This window comes from Prenolepis imparis, unplaced genomic scaffold, assembly GCF_030444845.1.
Source record: "Prenolepis imparis isolate NDT839.2.m4 unplaced genomic scaffold, iyPreImpa1.0 SCAF_2, whole genome shotgun sequence".
NCBI classification, from domain to species: Eukaryota; Metazoa; Arthropoda; class Insecta; order Hymenoptera; family Formicidae; genus Prenolepis; species Prenolepis imparis.
In genome coordinates this window covers 19,485,416-19,511,838 of record NW_028141160.1, presented here as the reverse complement: position 1 = coordinate 19,511,838, position 26,423 = coordinate 19,485,416, and the positions used below count along the sequence as shown (strand labels likewise).

Here is a 26,423-nt window from a genome sequence, read left to right as displayed (position 1 = left end):
TAATATAAAGTTTAATACAGTCTCACACACTTTCACGGGTTATGATCAGAACTGCTCGGTGCGCTAAACGCACAAGCAAATGCGCGCGTTCTCGCCGGTGCATTGCAAATTTGAAATGCTTCTTTAAGGCATGAAGCACAGTCGGGTTTTACAAAAGAGTTTATTTAGAAATCTCAAGGATACTCGTATGAAGAGTAACTTTTCGAAACAAATCCATTATGCTTTTCGGCGACGACGAAGCCCGAAATAAAATCGCAACAGAATAATATTTGATGACGACACGACACACTAATTAACAGAAGTCATAAAAGCTGTAGTTACGAAAGCTAGGAATATCTTGTTGTCGAAAGAATATGCGTTAAAATTTACATTTGCATTAATACAAACTGCTGACTGCCAAATTACAAACTTAGAAAACTGTTTTCGAAGCTTTTGTCGACAATCGTGAGTTGTGGATTAAGAGAATGAAATGTTACAAAAGTTGATTATTTGCGAATTTTACTTATTACACGAATTCGCATTATTCTAACATTTATTTTACTCATTTTAATCGTTTAATTGTAAAAACCAACAGCGGAAATATAAGGTATCGGCAAGTTTAATATTATCTATCGTTGATATTATAATAAACATTTGATGCAAAAATATGTAGGAAAATATTATAAAAATTTTAATAATAAAATTATTAAAGCTATTTTTATGAGGCTTGGACAATCGTAAATTATTTATTATTTTATGTATTCGTTTCTTCTGAAGTGATGGTAAATTATATAATATCAGGCATATTATCAGGTATATTAACTGGTAATAAAAAGCTAATAACAAAGAGGCTCCTAAAAGCTATGCTATTGTTTGTCATAAGACCGCTTACCAAGCCTTGTTAAGTATCGCTATCTGCATTTATTTAAAAGACTATGAGAAACTGCATGCGGTCACACAACCACTTTCCAACACAGCCGGTAAAATTGCTTTATTTTATATCCTCTTATCTTCAGTTACATATCTCTGTAAATAGTTATATATCTCTTAACTATATATAAAAATATTAATATATAAATCAGATCAGAGACACGTCTCATATATTTATAAATATAATTATATATTATCATTCTATATACATATTATATAATTATATATATGTATATAAGTATTTACATAATTATTTTCAATGTTCCTTTAATTATCGATCATTGACAGTAAATTTTTATGACAATAAAAATGTTTAAAAGCAGAATTAGTTTTACAAATAATAAATGTAATTAGATTAAATAAATATTATTATTAATTGTTTAGCTAAAAGCTTTTTAGCACTGAATGCAGCTCGAGTTTTTTTTCTCTTTTATTCATTTTTTACTACTTCTTTCTTAGACTGATATGACTGATAATTTCGAAATCTGCTTTGCATGAATTTTTGTTTGTTAATAATTCTTTAATAAAAACAAGAGAACGATTAATATTAAAAAATCTTTTGAAGATTTTCAGGATCATGATCTTGACAACATACACATATGTCAATGTTGTAAGGTCATTAGGTACGAATATTAAAGTTGACCTATTAATGTTCACAGTACAATGCTAGAATAGAAAAAATTATGCACAGCTAATGAAAGGTATTAAATCTATATATGAAATATATATTCCTCATCCATAATTTATGAGTACGAACACGCATCAAATAGCTATTTTAAGTGTCAAAAAACGTGGCTAAATAATTTTGTATAGCCTTTAAAAGTATAGACAAATTATAATACTTAATGAGACTTGATGAGTCCTATAAAAAATGCCGAGATAGCTTCTTTGTTTAAAATAATGGCTTCTCTTCTTTGTTTATAGTTTGCAACAAATCAGTTTTTCTATATCTTAAAAAATAATTACAAAAATTGTTGAATGAAAGACTCTAAAAGCCAGTCTATTGAATTTAACAAATTAATATATTTTTGATTACTGTATATATAATATACTTCATTATGTTTTTTTTTATATTTTTAGTTTTTATTAATCTATTTTCTCATAAATCAATCTATAAATAAATTTATCTAAATATTTCAATGACAAGATATATGTGAACACACACATTTTTTATCTTTTAGCAATAACATTTTGAAACAGCAATTTTGTAATGTACATGTTTACTGAAATTCTTTCATCATATTTATTTGATCCCTAAATAATGTCTCCTTCGTTTGCAATTAATGCTAATTTTTACGTTTAAATAAATAAGGCGAAATTGTATTCGTTAGAATAATTTATTAATTACCACTGTAGGACATTAAAGATGTTCACGATAAAAAATTGTCTTGTTAATAAATGAGCGATCAATTTACATAATTTTATTTATCCTATTTATAATTTCACCAGCAGTATTCTATGCTAGAAAGACTATTAAACACTTCTGATCCTTGCGCTTTGGTGAATAAATCCTTCGGATGATGGCACAATTACGTCCGACGATTCATCAAATATTTCGTTTTATACAAATAGGTAGTATTATAACGAATACGTGGCCGAGCGATCGTAATGAGGGAAAACTTACTTTTATTCTGCGACAAATTGAGTGGAGTTTTAGTATCTTCAACATAACTGCCGTAGAAATATCATTGATGTGTACTATTCTTTATAAATGGGACGATGTAACGACGATGATGAAGGCTCTATATAATTTTTTGGTACGATGGAGATGCTACTCAATCTTATCATATTCAAATTGAAAAACACCGATATGCAGGTATCTCAGTGCATTGTATTAATTATTATTCTCGTAAATTGTCGTGGAGCGAAGTATATTTGGTATATAGTGGTATACTTGCCCATTACATTCAATGTCATATTATGTTTGATCATCAGTGATATTTGAATGTGTAAATAAAATTTGTCCAGATATACAATAAATAAAATCTCATGAAACTATCAGTGCTTTAATTATATATACTAATATTCAAACATTACTAATATTTCAAACAAAATATTATGTTGTTCAGCTTTATCATTTATGCTACAGCGTTGAAAATGTTTTCAATTTGTTAATAAAGCCAATTTATTAATTAAATTTAGAATCTTCTGAATGAATTAAGGGACTTCTAACGACAATGAAAGATCCATTCTGCAGAAATATGTAAATCGTTATTTCTACTTTTTCGTATTTGTTGTAATATGCCACTGCTCAGTCATTATTGCCTTCTGTTGCGGTCCCATTTTTCTTTCGACAAAGTTTTCTATCGAAGTATGGTATCCATTTCCTACTGAATCGTCGACTGTGATATGTATTCTTTACATCTTACACGTGTACATTATCATAAAAGCTGGGTTTAATTTTATTGTGAACTATACATTTGCCATGCTTTTTATGTATTCATCTGCAAGATTAGAGATGTTATGTTTAAAAATACAAAATGCGAAGAATAAAAGGCAGATAAATTTATGTATTAAGGACCATCAGGAAATAATCAAGTAAGTGATTACAATTTTTTTGAATTCTTTAAATAATCATAAAAGAATTTTTAAAATGTAGTAAAATTTGTAGATCTTTTTCACATATCTTTAAACATTGTAAATATAATAATATACACTTTATATATATTTTAGCATATTTTAGCGTAATAAATGGTATATAATAAAATGATAATATACTTTTTGCAATTAGATTCGTAAATAAAACAAACTATACTGTGCACTATAGTCTTTACAAAACCAACATTGTGATGGCACCAACTATTATTTTTGGTGTTTTTCCAATTATTCGTGTATGTTATATTCTTATTAACGTTTAATTATTTCTTATTAATCATTCAAGCAATATTTATTTAACTTATATTCTAAACTGAATTTATTACTTAATATAGAAACAATCGTTATGGGTATCATCCCAATTTATTTTTGTGGTGATCTGCGTATATCAAAGATTATACGTTACTGCTTGGACAGCAAACGATTTAAAGGAAAACGTAATTAATAAAAATTGAACATCTATTTCTCTCTATTTAGTAAACTAATAATAAATTATAAATAATATTTGATATGAACATAAGAGAGTTATTTTAATTATTTTATCAATAAAACTAATCAATGTTTTATTAAAATAATACAAAATTAATGATTATTATATAGTTAGTATTGATACTGTTACGATTCCAGAGTAAACAAGTTGCAATGGAAATATATAATATACCATGGGTTGGAAACTCACAATATAACACTAAGGATATATATTTTATGATTCAAAGAAGTCAAATACCGCTCGAGATCAGCATAAGAGGTTTTCTACCAACATTATCCCTTGAATATTTCGCTAAGGTATATATTATATTTTATATTCTTTTTATAATAATAATAATATATACTATATATTAATATATACTATAATAATAATATATACTATATATTATATAATAATTTTTAAACATAATCAATAAAAATAAAAGATAAAAAAATAAAAAATTATATAATTTGCTTTTTTACAGTATCTCATGACGATGTTATCTTATTTCACAGCAATGAGAGCAATAATTGGTGAATAGAATCAGAGAAGGCGATTTACATATCTTTCACATCTGTTTAACAATTGCTTGAGCAAATAAATATATGTAATATATACCGGGTGTCCCATTTTAAAGGACCCACTCAAATATCTCAGAAACACTGTGTTAAATCAAAAAATGTTTCCTACAAAAGTTGTAGGGTTTCGAGGGGGACATAACATAGTAATATTCATATGACCTTGGGCGGCGTCTCCAAGGTCAAGTGAAGGTGAGAATAAATTTTTTAAATGGAAACCCATATTTTTTATTATAACATCTTTTTCTACTAATTAATTTGAACAACTTTTATCTGAAGCATTTTTTTATTTTCTTTAAAATTCATTCTCACCTTCACTTAAGGTTAATCTTCACTAACCTTGGAGACGCCGCTCAAGGTCAAATGAATATTACTATGTTATGTCCCCCTCGAAACCCTACAACTTTTGTAGGAAACATTTTTCGATTTAACGCAGTGTTTCTGACAATGAGATATTTGAGTGGGTCCTTTAAAATGGGACACCTGGTATGTATAAATTAGTAATGTATAAATTAGTAATTAAATATTAAATTTTCTATACGTATATATGGAATAACTAAAAATTAATATTCTAACTAAATTCTGAAATGTAAGTTTTATAGAAAAATATTTCAGACAAAAGTTGCTTGAAGTAATTTTTAGAGCAGGCAATTTTTGCCTGTTGTTCAGTCTTTCTCTTTCTGCGCAAAAAAAGTATAACAAATATTTAATATAAAATTAGCAATAGCAACTTTGTTTTAAAACGGCTTTGTTTAATGGTTTGCTTAATGCTAGATTGTAAAATAGTATAATCAAATTGTTGATCAAATAGCACAAGTAATTATTAAAATAATTTTAATTATTGTTAAAGAAAAATTATGTGTTTTTTTTGTAAAGTATTTTTATTTTACAAAAAGAGTATGCTAATATTTCGAAATTAAATGATATAGATTTCGTTTTTAAATCTTTAGACAATCATTATAAAGATCACTTACGATTCATGACAACATAATTTTACTATTAGTATACTAAAATAAATATGTTATTTTGTATAATTATTTTGTAAAATTAGAAAATGTTTATACTTAAACACACTCAAACTTTACATAAATAATTACAGTAATTACTTACATTTACATAAATAATTCCAAGGATAAACAATAAAAATAGTTACAAATGTTGTTTTAAGAAAACAATCTATTAAATAAGCTGTTGATTATATAAACTGCAATCTATTTTTGCATATATTCCTTATGTGCATATTTCCGAAAATTTCACTGAAAAAAAATGATTTTTTTTTACAAGTATGATATCTATCTGTACTTTACATAGAGATATAAGAATATTCTTATATCTCTATGGTACTTTATCTATAAACGAAACTTTGTATATTCTATACTATGTCTTCAGCATTATTATAATAGCATTGTTATAATAAATCTGAATCAATAAATAATCAATAGCAATTCATACAGCACTTACAGAAAATACTACTTTCTATCAACTTTACCGTGTTTTAAAATTTATAACTAAGATCATTTCTTTCTTCTCTATAATTTAATCTTATAATTATCTTATAAGCATTTTTGTATTTTCTAGAAAACAAAGCAAAATGTGCTATCTACTAAGCTACACCTCTATCCATATATTAATTATTTATAACTTATAATGAATTTATAATGAACCTCAATTCTCTATACTCTCAATTGCGTTCCGAAATAAAATAGCGCGTATATTGATTGTTTAATGATAAAAAGTCGAACATATAGCTCGGATTGTATTCGAGAAATAACTGCACGCAAAAATGGTACGTTTTCGCTTAAAACCTCAAGAACTGCTTTGGATTCTTGAAGTATTAGGAGTGTTATCCAGTACATCGCCAAAACCGATATCCGGAAGATTTTATAAAATTATTCAAAGTATTGTTTGGTGCTTCACCTTCAGCAATATGATATTTCAATTAATCGGCGAGATACTCTACATTTATCACAATCAAAATGACATCATTATAGTACTGAAAACTATATTAATGGCTGCTTGCGTTACTGATGGAGTACTAAATCTTATAATATGCTACATTCAAAGAGATGAACTTCAGGTATGAAAGCTTCCATTATTTTAAATCAAATCTGAAAAAATAAAAATGTTTAATAAAATGCAAAGATAGGCAGAGTTATAAAATGCTACAATTTTCTGAAAATAATAGAGTTTTTACATAAACAAGATTTTTTATAATTATTTTGTAAATAAATAATGTGTGAAAATTTTAATATGTGAAAATTTTAATATATTAATTTTACTGTAAGTGTATTCAAATTTAATGTATTTAGTTATTACATTTAATTTTATTTTGTTAAACTGTCATTAATAACTGTCATCTTGTATTTTATTGTTTGCCTCAGTAAAATCTATATATAGGATTGCTTTAAATATACAAGATATTCTATTATATTGTTATTCTATTATATAGAAATATTTTGATATATCTGCAGTTTTTAGCGATGTGAAAAAATTATTTCTGGAAAAGAGAAAGAAATTGCAAATTAATTAAAATTATATTCAAGTAAGCAAAAATAATATAAAAAAATATTTCTTTCGAGATTTTCTCTCAAGATTATTCCGAAATCATTTGTTGTTCTTAAAATTGAATTACATGCTTTTAATTCGATGGCATCATAGCGGGCGTTATCATAATTTTCAGTACAAAAAAATAAAAGAAAATAAAATAAACTAAAAGAAGCAATAATTAAAAAATTTTGATATTTATTTTATAATATATATTTAAAATAATAATTGGATATGCACTTTTGAACATGACAAATAAATAATCACAAAGCATTTTTTATTTTTTCTTAATTTAAATTAGAATATGCATTCTAATATATGTATATATATATATATATATATATATATATATATAAATATACATATATAAAAAAAATGTTGCAGGAAAGTATTTTTAATAATATAAAATAATATGAAAGAACGCATAATATATATATATATATAATGCGTTCTTTCATATTATTTTATATTATTAAAAATACTTTCCTGCAACATTTTTTTTATATTTTTACACAAAAAAATATTCAAGATATTTGTGATAAAAGTAACAATTTATATTTTTAATTGTTTTATTTATTAATTTGCGCGAGATAGCATATGCGTGTATTTTTAAAAACATTTACAGTATCTCTTAGAGGAAGTTGAAAACTATCTACAGTCTGCCGATAAGAATGGCATAAATATTCTACAGAAACATGTGAATCATTATACATTAATATTAATAGCGAATACTTTATTGCTGTCCACTGCTGGATTGATCATCTGTATTCGCCCCTTCATCACAAAAGAACGTTTTCCTGTTGACGTGTGGTATCCCTTTTTTTTGGATACACCATTTAGAACATTTTTAATCTATGTTTTGCAAATTCTTTGCGGCATGGAATGTGTCCTGTGTTTCAATACTGATATCTCAATCGCCATGCTTTTCTGCTATTCCACCGCTAGACTAGAAGTATTACAATATAATTTGGAAAGTACAAAAACCAAAGATTCTATACGTGCATGTATTAAAGAGCATCAAGATATCATCAAGTGAGTAGCGTATTTATTTTAATGTTAATAATTTATAAAAAGATATTTCTATTTTACTGTATTTAACGTAAATTACGTTATATGTTAAACGTTATATAATGTTATTCAATGCTGTACATTTGTGTATGTTTATACACACAGACAGAGGTATTTAGAAAAGCACATCTATTATGTTAACTTAAAGATAAATAGATTTATCTATTAGAAAGATAGCTTTATCTATTAGTTCTTAATACAAAGAATGTACTATTTTATATACGTGAGACTATCGAAAATTTTCCAGATTTACTCTATAAAACATTAGGCTTACTTTATTTACAATTTGCCTCTCCATCCCTTTTGAAGGTTTTTTGTGACTTTATACAGCAACCCTCAGGCGCTTTTGCCATGCTTTAAATGCTCCCTGGAAATCTTTTTGCTGTAGCATGTAAAACACCCTTTGCGATTCGGTCTCGAGATCTCTTGTACCATTTCGAGAAACATCGCCTCTTGAGCCCTTTCAATTTCCTTTTGGGAATAAAAAGAAGTTACAAGGGGCCGAATCTGAAGATTACGGAAACTGCGACAACCGACATGTTGTTGATTGCCATACGTTGATTATTTTTTTTTTCAACATCAAAGAAATTGTGCATTGAGAATTTGTCTCGCGCGATCAGACAGTCAATACAGACTCTATTGCGTTTTGAGATTGGCTAAGAAAGGACGTTCATCGCAAAAGACCGGAAATGTGGCACAATCGTAACTGGCTGCTTCTCCATGACAATGCTCACATCATCCTAAAAATAATTTTATAGAGTGAATCCGGAAAATTTTCGGTAGCTTTATATACTTAATACAATATAATAAAGTTTATGATATTACGTAAATTATTTTTGTATCTTCTCACTTAATTGTCGAAATATTAGATTTGTCGAACTGACCCAAACTACAGTACAATATTTAATTCTGAAACTCAATCTTACCATGGGCACAGCTGCAGTTTGTAGCCTCTTTCCACTAATTATTGTAAGTTTATCAATTCAAAATTCTTATATTTAAGGCTCTTCTTTATTTATTAATGCATTTGTTATTACTAATGTATTTGTTATTCAAATTACATATTTAAAATTAACATTTAAAAGTAAAAAAAATTATTTCTTTTACACACTTTAAAATATTAAAACTATATTTTATTTCAAAGAATCAACCTTTGGCTGTAAAAGGTCAATTTATGTTTACATTTCTCAGTGCGTGCGAAAGATTTTACATCAGCGCCTGGTCAGCAAATGATTTGAGCGAGATGGTAAAAATAATTTATTAAATATCTGATTATTATTTAAATATTAATCATGTTATGTTGTTTTCTCAATAATATTGTTAAAAAATATTGATAAAAAATAATTTTTGTAGTTATCAAATTAAATTACCTTGCAAACATTTTAGAGCGGAAAGATAGCATACAGCTCTTCGTCCGAAGACTATGTGACACCAGAAACTGTGAATGATATTTTGTTCATAATACTGAGAAGTCAAAAGCCTCTTACAATATCGATGACAAGTTTTCTCCCCGTTCTCTCTGTAGAATATTTTGGAAACGTAAGAAAAAAATTATCATATGCACGTAAAAATATTATTATATATGTAATATAAGTAAAAATAAATTATTAACATCCATATTATCTTGCAGTTTATAACAAAGGCTTTTTCTTATTTTACGGCAATGAAAAGTATGATCGACATCTAATTCTATATATATATCTAAATATTGTTTAATGCAATAAGTTATATATATATATATATATATATATATATATATATATATAATTCTTATTTATTATAGAATTTACTTTGTTCGCAAAAATTATTTTAGAAACTACTGTACACGTTTAATAATATAAGATATAAGTAATTATTCTGCAATGTGTAATTTAAAATTTCCAAGGCTACTAATATTTTGTTTTAAAACGGCAAGTATTTGAAAATTAAATTTATTAATCTAAATGTACATTTTGTTTTGTAAAATATTTACATTATTAAATGTTTATTGTGCAAGAATATAAAACATATAGAGAATTATTGAAAGACCTTTTTCTTTGCATATTCTTGTGTTTTATTTTGATTTCTCAAAGGTCTCACTTAATTCTTACGAAACATGTGATTTTACTATGATAGCAGCAAAATTTTAAAACTTTTTTAACTACGTAAGTATTGAAAACACAACCTAAGTTTGTTGACATTTTTATTCAGAATGACCTCGACCAAATAAAAAAAAACCTATCAAAATTTGATATACTTTTTAATCATTCTGTAATATGTATATACAGGGTGTTGAAAAAAAAGGTAAAATATTTTAAGAGCATTTAGTATACCTCAAAATAAGTTAAAAAGTCTTAATAAACATGGGTCCGTAAATGAGCCATTTTTAAGATATTGGCAATATCTCATATAACTTAACTTACCTATAACTTAATTTAATTTATCTAAATTCACATGAATAAAGTAATAGAAAATAAAAAAATATAAATAATAATAATAATAAAAATAAAAATTTAAAGTAAAAAATAAAAATTATAAAAACAAAAAAATATATAAAAAATAAAAATATCTCAAAAATGATTTATTTGCGGATCCATGTTTATTAAGATTTTTTGACTTGTTTTTGGGCATATATTAAATCCCCTTAAAATATTTTTTAACCTTTTTTTCAACATCTTGTATATAAAAGAGAGGAGAGAGATATACATATTTATAAAAATAATTTTATATTTTTATATTTACTAAATAATGAGTTATATATTTAATAGTGTCTATTTTACAAATTTTAATCATTGTTTATTGTTGATTTTATAAATCATTAGACAAACATTATAAAGATCATTTATTATTTATGACAACGTAATCTTACAATTAATACACTAAAATAAATATAATTTTTTTGTAAAATTATTATACATATTATTATATTATTATATTATATTCTATATTATTATATTATTATATAATATTATTTTGTAAAATTTAAAAATGTTTACTTAAACATACTCAAACTTTACGTAAATAATTACTTACATAAATAATTTCAAGAATAAACAATAAAAATAGTGCACCACAAATGTTGTTTTAAAAAAACAATCTATTAAATAAGCTATTGATTATATACTATAAACTGCAATCTATTTTTGCATATATTCCTTTTATACATATTTCTGAAAATTTTGCTGAAGAAAAATGATTTTTTTGAGGAGTATGATGATGTCTGTCTGTACTTTATCTATAAACGAAATTTTGTATATCCTATACTATGTCTTCAGCATTATTATAATAAAACTTAATCAATTATCAATAGCAATTCACACAGCGCTTAAAGAAAATACTACTTTCTATCAACTTTACCGTACTTTAAAATTTATAAATCATATCATTTCTTGAAGCTATAATTTGATCTTACAATTATCTTATAAGCTTCTTTGTATCTTCTAGAAAACAAAGCAAAATGTGCTATCTACTAAGCTACACCCCTATCTATATATTAATTATTTATAACTTATAATGAACTTCAATTTTCTATACTCTCAATTGTTTTTCGGAATAAAATAACGCGTATATTGAATGTTTGATGGTAAAAAGTCGAACACATAGCTCGGATTGTATTCGAGAAATAACTGCACGCAAAAATGGTTCGTTTTCGCTTAAAACCTCAAGAACTGCTTTGGATTCTTGAAATATGTGGAGTGTTATCCAGTACATCGTTAAAACCGGTATCGGGAAGATTTCACAACATTCTTCAAAATATTGTTTGGTTCCTCACCTTGAGCAATTTGATATTTCAATTAATCGGCGAGATACTCTATATTTATCACAATCAAGATGACATCATTATGATACTGAACACTATATATGTAATTGCTTGCGTTACTGATGGAGTACTAAATCTTATAATATGCTACATTCAAAAAGATAAACTTCAGGTAACTCCTATTATTTTAAATCAAATCTGAAAAAATAAATATGTCTAATGAAGTGCAACGATAGTAGAATTAGAAAATGCTACAATTTTCTGAAAACATAAACACGATTTTTATCTTGTAAATAATAATTAATGTGTTCTAATATGTGAAAATTTTAATGTGTTTATTTTTTGCTATAAGTATATATTTAAGTTTAATATATTTAATTATCACATTTAATTTTTTATTTTTTAAAACTGTCATCAATAACTATCACCTCTTGTATATTTTTATTTGCCTCAGTAAAATCTATATACTGGATTGCTTTAAATATACAGAATATCTTATACTTATTATATTAGAAACATTTTGATATATCTATTTTGTTTTTAGAGATATAAAAAATATATTTCTGAAAAAGAAATTGCATTATATTTAAGTAAGCGAATTTGATAATATAAAAAAACATTTCTCTCAAGGTTTTCTCTCGAGGTTTTTTCTCAAGATTATTCTGAAATTATTATTGTTCTTAAAACTGAATTACATGCTTTTGATTCGATGGCATCATAGCGGGCGCTATCATGATTTTCAGTACAAAAAAACAAAAAGAAATTAAATTAAACTAAAAAAAGCAATAATTATGAAATTTTGATATTTATTATAATATATATTAAAAATAATAATTGGATATTTCAATGCACTTTTGAACATGACAAATAAATAATCACACAGCATTTTATATTATTTCTTAATTCAAATTTCAATGTGCATTTTAAATACGTTCTTTCATATTATTTGATATTATTAAAAATACGTTCGTACATTATTTTTATCATTCTAAAACGAGAAACTTCTTTAAAATATTTATTATGATAAATGAAACAATTTATATCTTTAATTGTTTTATTTATTAAATTACGCAAGATAGTATATGCGTGTATTTTTAAAAACATTTACAGTATCTCTTAAAGGAAATTGAAAATTATCTACAGACTGCCGATAAGAATGACATAAATATTCTACAGAAACATGTGAATCGTTATACATTAATATTAGCAGCGAATATTTTATTGCTGTGCATTTCTGGATTGATCATCTGTGTTCGCCCCTTAATCACAAAAGAACGTTTTCCTGTTAACGTGTGGTATCCCTTTTCTTTTGATACACCATTTAGAACATTTTTAATCTATGTTTCACAAATTCTTGGCGGCATGGAATGTGTCCTGTCTTTCAATACTGATATCTCAATCGCCATGCTTTTTTGTTATTCCACCGCTAGACTAGAAGTATTACAACATAATTTGGAAAATACAAAAACCAAAAATTTTATACGTACATGTATTAAAGAGCATCAAAGTATTATCAAGTAAGTATATATTTTAATGTTAATAATTTACAAAAAGATATTTCTATTTACTGTATTTAACGTAAATTTTAACGTCATATATTTAAACGTTATGTAATGTTAACATACTTCAATGCATCATTGTATACATTTGTGTATATGAATACATTAGCAGAGATAAAAAAACACTCGTAACTTAAAGATAGATTTATCTATTAAGTCTTAATAAAAAGAATGTACTATTTTATATACGTTAGGCTATCGAAAATTTTCCAGACTTACTCTAAAAACATATTAGGCTTACTTTATTTACAATTTGCCTCCATCCTCTTCGAAGGTTTCTTGTGACTTTATACAGCGATCCTAGCGCTTCTGCCACATTTCAAACGCTCCCTGAGAACTTTTTGCTATAGCATATAAAACAATCTCTACGATTCGATCTCGCGATCTCTTGTACTATTTAGAGAAACATCGCTCCTTGAGCCCCTTCAATTTCATTTTGAAAATAAAAAGAAGTTACAAGGGGTGAGTACGGAGTTGTACGACAACCAGCATGTTGTTGATTGCCAAGTATGTTGATCGTTTTTTCAACATCAGAGAAATTGTGTATCAAGAATTTATCTCGAGTAATCAGACAATCAATGCAGACTCTATTACGTTTTTACTGTGTTTTGCAGTGGCTGAGAGAGAACGTTTGTCACAAAAGACCGGAAATGTAGCACAACCGTAACTGACTGCTTTGCCATGACAATGCTCACATCATTCTAAAAACGCAACAATTATATAGAGAAAATCCGAAGAATTTTCGATAGCCTTACATACATAATACGATATAATAAAAAAAATATTATAATCTTTCTAAATTAAATTATTTTTGTATCTTTTCATTTATTATCGAAATATTAGATTTGTCGAACTGACCCAAACTGCAGTGCAATATTTAATTCTAAAACTTAATCTTACCATGGGCACAGCTGCAGTTTGTAGCCTCTTTCCACTAATTATTGTAAGTTTGTCAATTCAAAATTCTCATATTTAAGGCTCTTCTTTATTTATTAATATTTGTTATTGTTATTGTTATTACTAATGTATTTGTTATTCAAATTATATATTTAAAATTAACACTTAAAAATAAAAAAAATTATTTCTTTTACACACTTTAAAATATTAAAAACTATATTTTATTTTAAAGAATCAACCTTTGACTGTAAAAGGTCAATGTATGTTTATATTTCTCTCTGTGTGCGAAAGATTTTACGTCACCGCCTGGTCAGCAAATGATTTGAGCGAGATGGTAAAAATGATTTATTAAATATCTGATTATTATTTAAATATATTAATCATGTTATGTTGTTTCCTCAATAATATTGTTAAAAAATATTGATTAAAAAATTAATTCTTGTAGTTATCAAATTAAATTACTTTGCAAACATTTTAGAGCAGAAAGATAGCATACAGCTCTTCGTTCGAAGACTACATAACACCAGAAACTGTGAATGATATTTTGTTCATAACACTGAGAAGTCAAAAGCCTCTTACAATATCGATGGCAAGTTTTCTCCCCGTTCTCTCTGTAGAATATTTTGGAAACGTAAGACAAATTTATCATATGCACGTAAAAATATTATTATATATGTAATATATGTAAAAATAAATTATTAACATTCTTATTATCTTGCAGTTTCTAACAAAGACTTTTTCTTATTTTACGGCAACGAAAAGTATGATCGATATCTAATTCTATATACATATATCTAAATATTGTTTAATGCAATAAGTTTAATATATATATATATATATATTATTTATTATATTATATTATATTATATTACATATTATATATAGTGTATATATATATATATATATATATATAATATATAAATAATAATATAACAATATAAAATTAATATAACAATATTAATAAAAACTTAGGAATTTATATAACAATATAATATATACATATATATGTATAGGTTATTTATTATAGAATTTGCTTTGTTCGCAAAAATTATTCTAGAAACTACTGTTACACATTTAATAATATAAGTAGTTATTCTTTCTACAATATTATTTATAATTGACCAAAATAACCTTGCTCAAATGGAAAAACTTATCCAAGTTTATTATACTTTCTGAATCATCCTGTTATATGTATGTTATATATATAAAAGAGAAGACAAAGATATATATACAATTTATAAAAATAATTTAATGTTTTTATATTTACTAAATAATTAAATAATAAATTATATATTAAATAGAGTCTGTTTTACAAATTTTAATTTTATTTTTTATTGTTGATTTATAATATGTTATTGTGTGTAATAATAATTAAATGAAATAAAAATGACACTTTAATCAGACTTTCTAATCAATTATTTTACTATTATATATATATATATATATATATATATATATTAATCATTTTTATATATATTAATTAGAAGGCAAAACAATACCAATATAAATACGTTAATATTCATTATTTTATCAAAGAAGCAAAATCATTCAGTCATTACGGAACATAGAAAAAATTTTGGACATGAATTCGACTGGGATAATGTTACAATTCTCCATCCTGAACCGTTTTATAATAAACGCCTAATATCTGAAATGTTTTTTATCAATAGACAAAGCAATGGCTTGAATTCACAGACAGACACGGACACATTAGATGATAAAATGATAAATATTATTAATAATCTTCCTAAAATTTGAACTTGTAACCTTTTACTTTTTTTGTGAATTTATGTTATTTATAATTGGCATCCGATTAGCTGATCTCAGTTAACGGATGAAATTTGAAGAAACAACTCTGAACAATTTAACACTTTGTTAGTCTTACGTCCGTTTATTATACTGACTTATATACAATGATTAGACATCTAACTAACTGCGTTCAATACGATCACCTGTCCTACGGTACGTAACAACAAAAAATAAATAAGTGTTATTCGACTACTTGGACAACTCTACTTGTAGAATATTAATATCGAACACACATGGATAGAATGGACTTGTCGAAGATTTTGACGAGTCGTTTCATGGCTTACGAACCTCGGAACGATTTGGCGAAAGACCCGAAATTGATGACCTTTTAACTTAAGAACATACGACCTTACTCGGACAGGACGATGAAACATAGTATCTCGATATGTAACTCACAGTAACTGTTTCTTCTTTAATTTATATTTTAAGATTTTACGAATTGTGTTATTTGCGCTGAAGATGACCCAAAAATGGGTTCGAAACGTCCGCGGAATTTGATTTAGTCATTATACTTTATTTAATATAATTTGCTACGGAGGAGTGTCTCCTTTACGTTTTGTTTATATTTGCGCTCGACCATTTGCGCCAGGCTCGAATTGCCAATTAATTTTGTATTTTACCAAAGAAGCAAAACATATATTACTACAAAAAACTCTTTAGTTAATTTTACATAATTTTTGTTATCTTCTTACTGTACATTATATATCGTATATATCGTGCACATTTTACATTCACACTGATATACTTCATTAATACGTCGGACATTTTCCTTCCAAAACAATCTATGCAAATTGTAAGGTTTGTTAAATAGTAGAGTAAATGCGGAACAATATAGTGCATGGAGACGCTGGAACTATAAAATATAGATTTGACGAAAGCTGAATATCAGCTACGTTTAAAAGCTTTGTAATTTTCTCACTTTTCACTTCCTTTCGTATCATATCTCACTTCCTCTATCATTTGTAAACCATATATTACTTTCTTCTTAATCATGCGCCTTGCACGTACGGAATGAATAATGGAACATCGATTTATGTTAGTATCATTTACTGCGGCAATAATGTGTAGCTGTATTTCGCGCAGAATAGAGAAGATATATAGCCGAATGATATGAATATATACTATAGATCGATATGAATATATCCGCAAATATAAGGAGTCATTCTCAGTAATCTGAGATGATGGTGCTCCGTATTCATCAGGTATTTCGCGTACTCGAAATTTGCGGAACGCTCACAAGCACGTGGCCGCCAGAATCTACAGCCGGAAAGCGAGAAATCTTCCTTCGAGATCTCGGTTGGACTTTGGCAATTTTGAATGTGTTGAGCTCGTTACCACCGTTGATTCTTGGTGCATGGTATTCCGGAAACGATATTATTCAAATGATGAAGTCACTGTCTGAATTGACAGCACTGATGGAAGTACTGTTCAATTTAATCCTGTGTAGAACAGGAAGATCGCGATTACAGGTTTGATCCTATTAGCCTAAATAATAAGGCTGTACATACAATATTAAAACCACATGTTATGCAAACAGACTTGCTATGTTAAGATAAATTACTGATTCTTCTTGTGAAAAATGTAATAAAAAAATATAATATACATATTAGAACAGAGCACATATAAAATAAACAATAATAATTATATATATATACATATATCATATATGTACATATATACATATATACATGTACATACATATAATATAAAATAATATTACATTTTTTTACAAATAAAATCCGAAATCTTTCTAATAAATATTATTTCTAAAAATAATGTGAGACAAAATTAAATTATGAAATTATTACTTTAATTACTATAATTAAAATGGTTTTTTATATTTCACATGCATACAGAAGCTTTTAGCACAGGTAAGAAATTTTCTTAAACATTCCGAGTTGCATGAGAGGCATATTATACAGAAATATATAAATCGTTACTCGGGCTTCTATGCCTTTGTTGGAGCATCCTATATCCTGGCAGCGATCACTTTTTCCTGTGGTCCTTTGTTCTTGCCTATAAACCTTCCAATGGAAGCAGCATGGTATCCATTCTCGACTGAAACTCCTTATACTAGAAGTATTCTTTACATTATGCAAGTATTCGCCATCTTGCAAACTGGATTTTGTATCACGGTGGATTTTATGATTGCAATGTTCTTCTGGTATTCCGCTGCGAGGCTGGAAATGCTGGGACAGGAATTGCAACAAATAACACACGAAAGTGATGTGAAAACGTGTATCCAAAAACATCAAGAAATAATAAAGTAAGAAATTAATTCTTTCGAATACATAACCATATCGTCAAACTTTTCATATCATATTGCATTTTATCATGTTATTATGCATTCTATTAGGCATTAATTATATAAAAAAATGTTTCCCTAAATTATCTAATTATTATTTCATAATAAAGCATATTATTATTTTATGAGATACAATTTATTTTTATGAAATACAAACTGCATACTCATAGAATTAATCCTCTAGATTAAAATACACATTATACGTATTTAAAATTGTATACTTTATAATATGCAACAAAAATCTATTTCTAAGTTCTCAATACAGCACGATAATTATATATACTTATTGTCGAAATTAATGTCAATATCAGTTTTGTAGGTGAAGTTCAATATACAGTTCAATATTTAATTTGCAAATCAAATATTACAATGGCCTGCGCTGTAATTTGCGGAGCTTTTCCGTTGCTTCATGTAAGTAATTGCAGTATTACTTATTTATTATATCTTTTGCTTCTGTTCTCGAAAAATTCAATTATTACAATAGACAAAATTTAATTTAAAAAAAACTACAATACTTTTTTTATTATTGTTCATTTTAATTTTTTCTTTTTTACTTTATATGTATATTTAAGTTAATATAATTTAAGTTAATATTAATATAATTTATTTTTTATTGTATTTCCATTTATATGTATTACCTGAATTTCAATAATATACTACTAATTATATATAATATAAAAATTATATAATTTTTTTCTCTGTTTCTTATAGCATAGATAATAAAATGTATTATGATAACGTAAGATCAAAATTTAATGTTATATTGCTTTTCTATTTTTATATTCTGTGTGCAGTTGTTGTTTCATAACTTTTGTAAATGTTATTAAACGGTTTTATGACTGATAAACACATGCGAAATATGAATTATATTGTAAAGTACTAAAAAAAATGAATAAATTTAAATGATTATATATTATATGTAATTTAGAAACAACCTCTAGCTGGAACGGCACAATTTATCTGCATGGTTTTGGGTGGATGTGAGAGACTTTATGTTACGGCTTGGCCAGCAGATGATTTAGCTCAAGTTGTAAGTTATTATTATTATTAATAAAAAATAAAAGATTTATTTATTAAGATTTTCGTAATAAAAATTTCTTGTCTTTGTTTATATTATATTAAAAAATTATGTATTGACTACACTGTTGTTTGTACATTGCAATAGTTAAACTTTACTTTATTAACATACACTCCTCATTTTCCATTACTTTTAAAGTATGCTACGAAAAATATAATAGAGTACGTTAATATTAAATATTTTATGTAAAAGTTAAAATTGGCAAAATAATTTTCAAGATATATGTAATAATTATATATTTAAAAAATCTGCTTATCTCCATGATATCTTAAGAGTCAACAAATTGGTTGGGCTGCATATAGTATACCCTGGTACGAGAAATCTCATGAAACAATCACTAATATATCTATCTTTATACAAAGAAGCAAAAAACCACTTTTGATATCTATGGGCGGTATGTTGCCAGTGCTGTCAATACAATATTATGCTAATGTAAGATAATTTATTATATTATATAATTAAATATTTTTTAACATGTCAAAGTTTTTATTACTAACAATATCTTTTTTAACAATATATTTGTTTAGATGAATATATTAAAATATTTATTTATTACACAACTGAATTTTCGCATTTTTACAGAAAAAAAACAAGAGAGAGAAAGAAACAGAGAAAATATATATATTACATAATTTTTAATTATTTTTTTTTGTATAATAGAAATAATGCACAATTATTATTTTAAGAGATTAAATTTGATTTTTTTGGTCTCATGCATGTATTTTATAAAATATAAATACTCTATTTTTACAGTTTCTAAAAACGATTTCATCTTATTTTATGACGATGAGAGCTGCAATTGCTGAATAAAGCAGTGATCTAAGCGCTATTTTGCGAGAAATATAAAAACATTAAATTAAAAATATATGTCTCGAATGCTATTGTGCGTTATGTTCGTACCATGTACCATCGAGCGGCTGTCATTGCGAAAGTTAACAGTTTTGACAGTTGTTTAAAATAAAATTAAATAAAATTAAATAAAATCTTTGAATAAAATGGCGCGCGCGCAGCGCGCGCTTGTATTGTCTAGTGATATATAAAGTGCGTGTTATTTTTTATTGTTTTTGACTCGCATTTATGATTTTATGTTAATGATGAAATGATTGCGCGACGAAAAGGCTAAACGTAGTGAGAAATTGTTGACTCGTACTACTTAATCCATCTAGATTCTTACTTTGCGTATAATAAAATTATGATATATAAAGTGCATATAATATTTTATTGTTTTTGATTAGCATTAATGATTTTATACTAATAGCTGAGTGATTGCGCGACGAAAAGGCTAAACGTATTAAGAAATTGTTTACTCGTACTACTTAATCTATCAAAATTTTTACTTTGCGCATAATAAAATTACAATATATATAGTGCGTATAATTTTTTATTCTTTTTTATTTGTATTAATGATTTTATACTAATTGCTGAGTGATTGCGCGACGAAAAAGATGAATATAGTAAGAAATTGTTGACTACTTAATCTATCTAAATTCTTACTTTGCCCATAATAAAATTACGATATATAAAGTGCATATAATTTTTTATTGTTTTTGATTCGCATCTATGATTTTATGTTAATGATTAAATAATTGCGCGACGAAAAGGCTGAATATAGTAAGAAATTGTTGACTCGTACTACTTAATCTATCTACATTCTTATTTTGCGCACAATAAAATTATGATATACAAAGTGCGTATAATTTTTTATTGTTTTTGGTTGGCATTAACGATTTTATGTTAATAATTAAGTGATTGCGCGACGAAAAGACTAACCGTAGTGAGAAATTGTTGACTCGTACTACTTAATCTATCTACATTCTTACTTTGCGCATAATAAAATTATGATATATAAAGTGCGTGTTATTTTTTATTGTTTTTGACTCGCATTTATGATTTTATGTTAATGATTAAATAATTGCGCGTCGAAAAGGCTAAACGTAGTGAGAAATTGTTGACTTGTACTACTTAATCTATCTATATTCTTACTTTATGAATAATAAAATTATGATATATAAATTGTGTGTTATGTTTTATTATTTTTGACTCGTATTTATTATTTTATGCTCATGTCAGAGTAATTACGCGACGAAAAGACTGAATATAGTAAGAAATTGTTGACTCGTATTACTGAATCTATCTAAATTCTTACTTTGCGCATAATAAAATTACGATTTATAAAGTTCGTATAATTTTTTATTGTTTTTGATTGGCGAGTTTATTATTTTTTACGGTTCTACATTCAAATAGTGCTTCGTGTTTACAATCAAACGAAGCAATAAATAAAATAGCGATCTATGCTATACTATTTTAAAATTATAAAAATTGCAGAGTAGTAGAAGCAAAAAAGCGGAACAACAATAGTAGAAACTTATTGAAATTATCGAGGGGTTTAAAATACGTGCCATATATCGCACGTATTTCAGCTTTATTTTCCACGATCATGGGAGTAAAAAGAACTAGTAATTACCATGAGGGATCAAACGCTAGCCGAATAAATAAATAATGCACTATTGATTGCACCGTTCTGCTTTCAACTTCCATTTCTTTTCCTTTGATACATATTTCTTTGATATATATCTTAATGCCTCGTATTTACCCAGAATTCTATATAACAAAAGTACCTGTTCGAACTTCACGTTAATAAATGCCACGACCAGGATGTGGTATTCATTCACCTGAAGTTCGAACGGGTACTTTATTTACTCCGAGTGGTCGGGACCTTCACCAACACGTGGCCGCCATCCGGATATTGGGAAAAAAAGGTTTCTTTTTCGTACATTATAATACTATATTGCTATTTTTACGTGTGGATATCGATGTTAATGTATATATACAAAAATTGAAACAAAGATGTCAGTGAGATAATGAAGAACTTGTCTCATATAACAACTCTTATAGAAGCTATTTTCATTTCAATTTTATACACTATACACAATGAAGAGAAAACAACTACAGGTAATGATATAAAATATATATATATATATATATATATATATATATATATATATTGAATATATTTTCCTAATATATTTATGCTAATAATGTTTAATAATCTTTGTTTAATAATCTTTGCGATAATTTTTTATTAATTACTGATTAAAAAATTGTTAGTAATTAATAATATAATTGATTTCTGAATAGAAAATAAGTTTATATAAAGTCCAAGCTTTACAAATATTAATTATATTGCTAATGAATAATTATTTATTTGACTAAATATTTTGGATCGCCAATTTGTAAAAATTAACAATATTTAAATTTAATATAGTTTTATTTTTAATGAAATTTTACTTTTTAATATAATTTTATGTGTTAAGTTATATGAAAATTTTTTTATATCGCATTATATAATTTTGTATTACATTCTAAATATAATTAAGCTAAATATAATACATTCTAAATATAATTATAAAAATATTGATATAATTTTATATTACAATATATTTAAATTTTAATTATATAAATATGTATGTACATATTTATGTAATTAAAGTATTTTCCAATCCATATTTATTATATCTGTAATTTGTTCATATCTTCTTTTACATTTTTTTTTATTTATGCTTTACTCGCTTTTATTCTCGTCTTGCTCTTGCTCTGGACGAACTTCCGAAAAGATTTATGAGATATTTTTTATAAAAGATAAAAAATCAATTGTGCTTTATTAACATTTGGTTTTAAGCACTCTTTTATATAATACTATTGTATTAATTTAAAACAAAATTGTAATTATATGTTACATACAGTAGCATGATAAATTACGTTAAAACAATTTTTTACAAACGTCAAATTTGTGATGTTCTAAAAAATTTCTAACATAAGACCAAAATCGATGGATTTTATATGTATATAGAGTATTTTTTTAAGATTTTTTATTTAGAATATATTCTATTTCCCTTTCTAAAAAGGCATATGTTAACTGAGTAAATAAAGTATTATAACATATTATTTACAACATATTATTGTTTTAATTTTTATAACATATTATTACTATGAAATTTAATTAGCAAATTAACGCTTTATTAATAATTTCCGGCAGAAATCAGCTAATTAAAGCATTAATTTGCTAATTAAATTTTAAAATAATAATGTATTATAAAAATTAAAATAGTAATATGTTATAATATCTTTTCCGCAATTAATATTTTTTGACAGAAATCAGCTGATAACTGTCAAAAATATTAATCAAATTTATAGTATTATAACATATTATTTAAAACATTATTATTTCAATTTTTATAAAATATTTAATAACATATTTTTATAAGATATTTAATAGTTAGTCAGTTGATTTCTGTCAAAAAATATTATTTGAGTTTAAAGTATTACAACATATTATTTATAACATTATTATTTTAATTCTTATAACATATTATATTATTTAAATTAATTATCAAATTAACGCTTTAATCAGCTAATTTTTGTCAAAATATATTAATAAAGCGTTAATTTGCTAATTAAATTTTATAGTAATGTTATAAAAATTAAAACAGTAATATGTTGTAAATAATATGTTATAATACTTTATCCATCACACTGCACGTCTCGCGCGAAACTAATCGCAACTCCGAGCAGCGGTATCGCCAAGCGCAACCCATACGTCTGCCACGCTGCGCGTCTCGCGCGAGACTGATTCTTAAGACGTTGCGATTGCGAGATTGACGATCAGTCTCGCGCAAAACGCGCAGCGTGGCGGACGTATGGGGTGTGCTTAGCGACACCGCTAGTCTTAGAGTCTTATTGCGGTCATTCTTGCGCGATTTTATTGATGAAAAGATTTATTAATATTTTTTGATAGAAATTAGCTACTTTAAACTCGGTTAATATTTTTGATAGTTATCAGCTGATTTCTGTCAAAAAATTTTAATCGAGAATATTTATATATTGATGAGAGCAGTGATTGCGGCCTAAATTCTATAGATAAGGATAATTGTAAAATAAAAGAGAAAGAGTAAAAAAATGTTACAATAAAAATAGAGATTTATTTACTTACAATTAGTATTTAAATTGTGTTACCCTATTTTATAAGTGTCAAGTGATATTTAATCAGATATTATTTATATTTTTCTTTAATTTATTGGTAAATCCAAATTTATGGAACATAGAAATTGCCTTACTGGCCCCACAACACTTGTCAGAGTGTCATGCAAGTTTATCCCGTTACAGTTTTATCCTAAAAATTTAGAAAGATTCACATCAGAATCCACTTTTGCGCCAATATAAATGACGTGGCATTCACTATAAAATTGAACGGATGCAGGTCTGAATTTGACTGGGCTTCTGATGCGCTTTATACTTACGCCATAACAAATACCTACTGTCGAGATTTTTCTCATTTGCAAACTGAGGACAAAACATGACAATTTTGCACATGATGTTTAGCGTGTCATGTTAGCTTCTGAAGTAGAGTGTGATCAGTGCCATGCAAGTGCCAGGTCAATATTTCTACTAAAGCTAATTACGCAATTTATACTACTTTCCTAAAAATTTCTGCTATATCAACAATAAAGCAAAATATAGAACAATTTACTACAACTAATTTTGCAGTTCTACATTCAAAAGGTGCTTTAAATTAGTAATCAATCGGAGCACTAAATGAAATAGTCTACACGTACTATAAAATCTATCGTACTTCTCTCTCAACCTCGTACTATACAATCTACGTACTATAAAATTATAAAAATTATAGAGTAGTAGAAGCAAAAGGCTGATCTCAACAACAGTATAGATACTTACTATAATTATCGAGGAGATGCGTGCCATATATCGCACGTACTTCAACTTTATTTTCCACGATCGTGAGAGTAGATACTAGTAATTACCATGAAAGATCAAACGCTAGCCGACAAATAATTAATGCGCTATTGATTGTACTATTTCGCCTCCAACTGCCCTATCTTTTCCTGCAATTCTGTGATGCGTTGCTTATTGTGTGTCTTGTAGTTACCTAGAATATTCTATACAATAAAAATTGATACCACGATATGGCATGTATTCACCTGAAGTTTCAACAGATATTTTACCTCCTCCGAGTGTTTGGAACCATTACTAACACATGGCCGCCGCATCCGGATATTGGAAAAAATAAACTTCTTCTTCGTAATTTTTATTACTACGTTTCTATCTTCATATACATATTGACGTGGATAGGAATGTTGATACATACTTACAAGAATAAAAACAATGATGTCGGCGAGTTAATGAAAGACGTATCTCATTTAACAGCTTTTATGGAAGCTATTATCAATTCAATTCTGTGCACAGTTAAGAGAAAACAGTTACAGGTAATGATATTTATCAATAATATTCTTCTTTATGTATGCTAATAATTTTTAATAATTATTTTTCGATGCTAATAATTTTTAATAATTTATTTTGCGCTAATTAAAATTGTTAGTAATTAATAAGATTAATTAAAAGAACAAGCTTATATGAAATGAAAGCTTTACAAATGGTAATTATATTTTTATAAAATAGAATGTAATGCAGTTTAATGCAATAAAATTGAAAATTATACGTAGAAAAAATTATTAATTAAATATTTTGAAGCAATTTATAAAAAGTAATATTTAAATTAAATTTTATTTTATTTTTAATAGAATTTTTATTTATATAATTTTATTACTATATGTGTCGCTTTAAAAATATAATTATAAAAATGTTGAAAAAATGTTATATTATAATAAATTTGAATTATAATTATATATAACTATAATTAAATAGTTTTACAACAAATTCCTTATTATTAGATTTGTTTATTATAATACAATCGGTTTATACTGTGCAATAATTTCATAATATTGCACAGTATGTGTTTGTGGGTTTATATTTTAATTTACATAAGATAAATACAGAATGTACATTTTAAAAGTTTCC

At 25.9% G+C, this 26,423-nt stretch overlaps 4 protein-coding genes across 4 annotated transcripts; all 4 read left to right on the top strand.

Moving 5' to 3' along the window:
* Positions 1 to 2,671: 2,671 nt before the first annotated feature.
* Positions 2,672 to 4,514, top strand: LOC145932943 (odorant receptor 10-like). The gene is made up of 6 exons (XM_083032168.1): positions 2,672 to 2,725; positions 3,209 to 3,447; positions 3,641 to 3,740; positions 3,840 to 3,941; positions 4,132 to 4,290; positions 4,458 to 4,514. The coding sequence occupies exons 1-6, from the start codon at positions 2,672 to 2,674 to the stop codon at positions 4,512 to 4,514; spliced, it is 711 nt and encodes a 236-aa protein (XP_082888294.1).
* A 1,820-nt stretch (positions 4,515 to 6,334) lies between these two features.
* Positions 6,335 to 9,875, top strand: LOC145932584 (odorant receptor 30a-like). The gene is made up of 6 exons (XM_083031621.1): positions 6,335 to 6,628; positions 7,721 to 8,127; positions 9,033 to 9,132; positions 9,308 to 9,409; positions 9,550 to 9,702; positions 9,794 to 9,875. The coding sequence occupies exons 1-6, from the start codon at positions 6,335 to 6,337 to the stop codon at positions 9,848 to 9,850; spliced, it is 1,113 nt and encodes a 370-aa protein (XP_082887747.1). The 3' UTR covers positions 9,851 to 9,875.
* Positions 9,876 to 11,780: 1,905 nt separating this feature from the next.
* Positions 11,781 to 15,136, top strand: LOC145932942 (odorant receptor 30a-like). The gene is made up of 6 exons (XM_083032167.1): positions 11,781 to 12,074; positions 13,013 to 13,419; positions 14,305 to 14,404; positions 14,591 to 14,692; positions 14,837 to 14,989; positions 15,080 to 15,136. Exons 1-6 carry the CDS (start codon positions 11,781 to 11,783, stop codon positions 15,134 to 15,136), a joined length of 1,113 nt encoding a protein of 370 aa, XP_082888293.1.
* A 2,181-nt stretch (positions 15,137 to 17,317) lies between these two features.
* On the top strand, positions 17,318 to 20,360 carry LOC145932941 (odorant receptor 10-like). The gene is made up of 6 exons (XM_083032166.1): positions 17,318 to 17,636; positions 18,024 to 18,433; positions 18,784 to 18,883; positions 19,401 to 19,502; positions 19,824 to 19,982; positions 20,304 to 20,360. Exons 1-6 carry the CDS (start codon positions 17,346 to 17,348, stop codon positions 20,358 to 20,360), a joined length of 1,119 nt encoding a protein of 372 aa, XP_082888292.1. The 5' UTR covers positions 17,318 to 17,345.
* Positions 20,361 to 26,423: the final 6,063 nt, after the last annotated feature.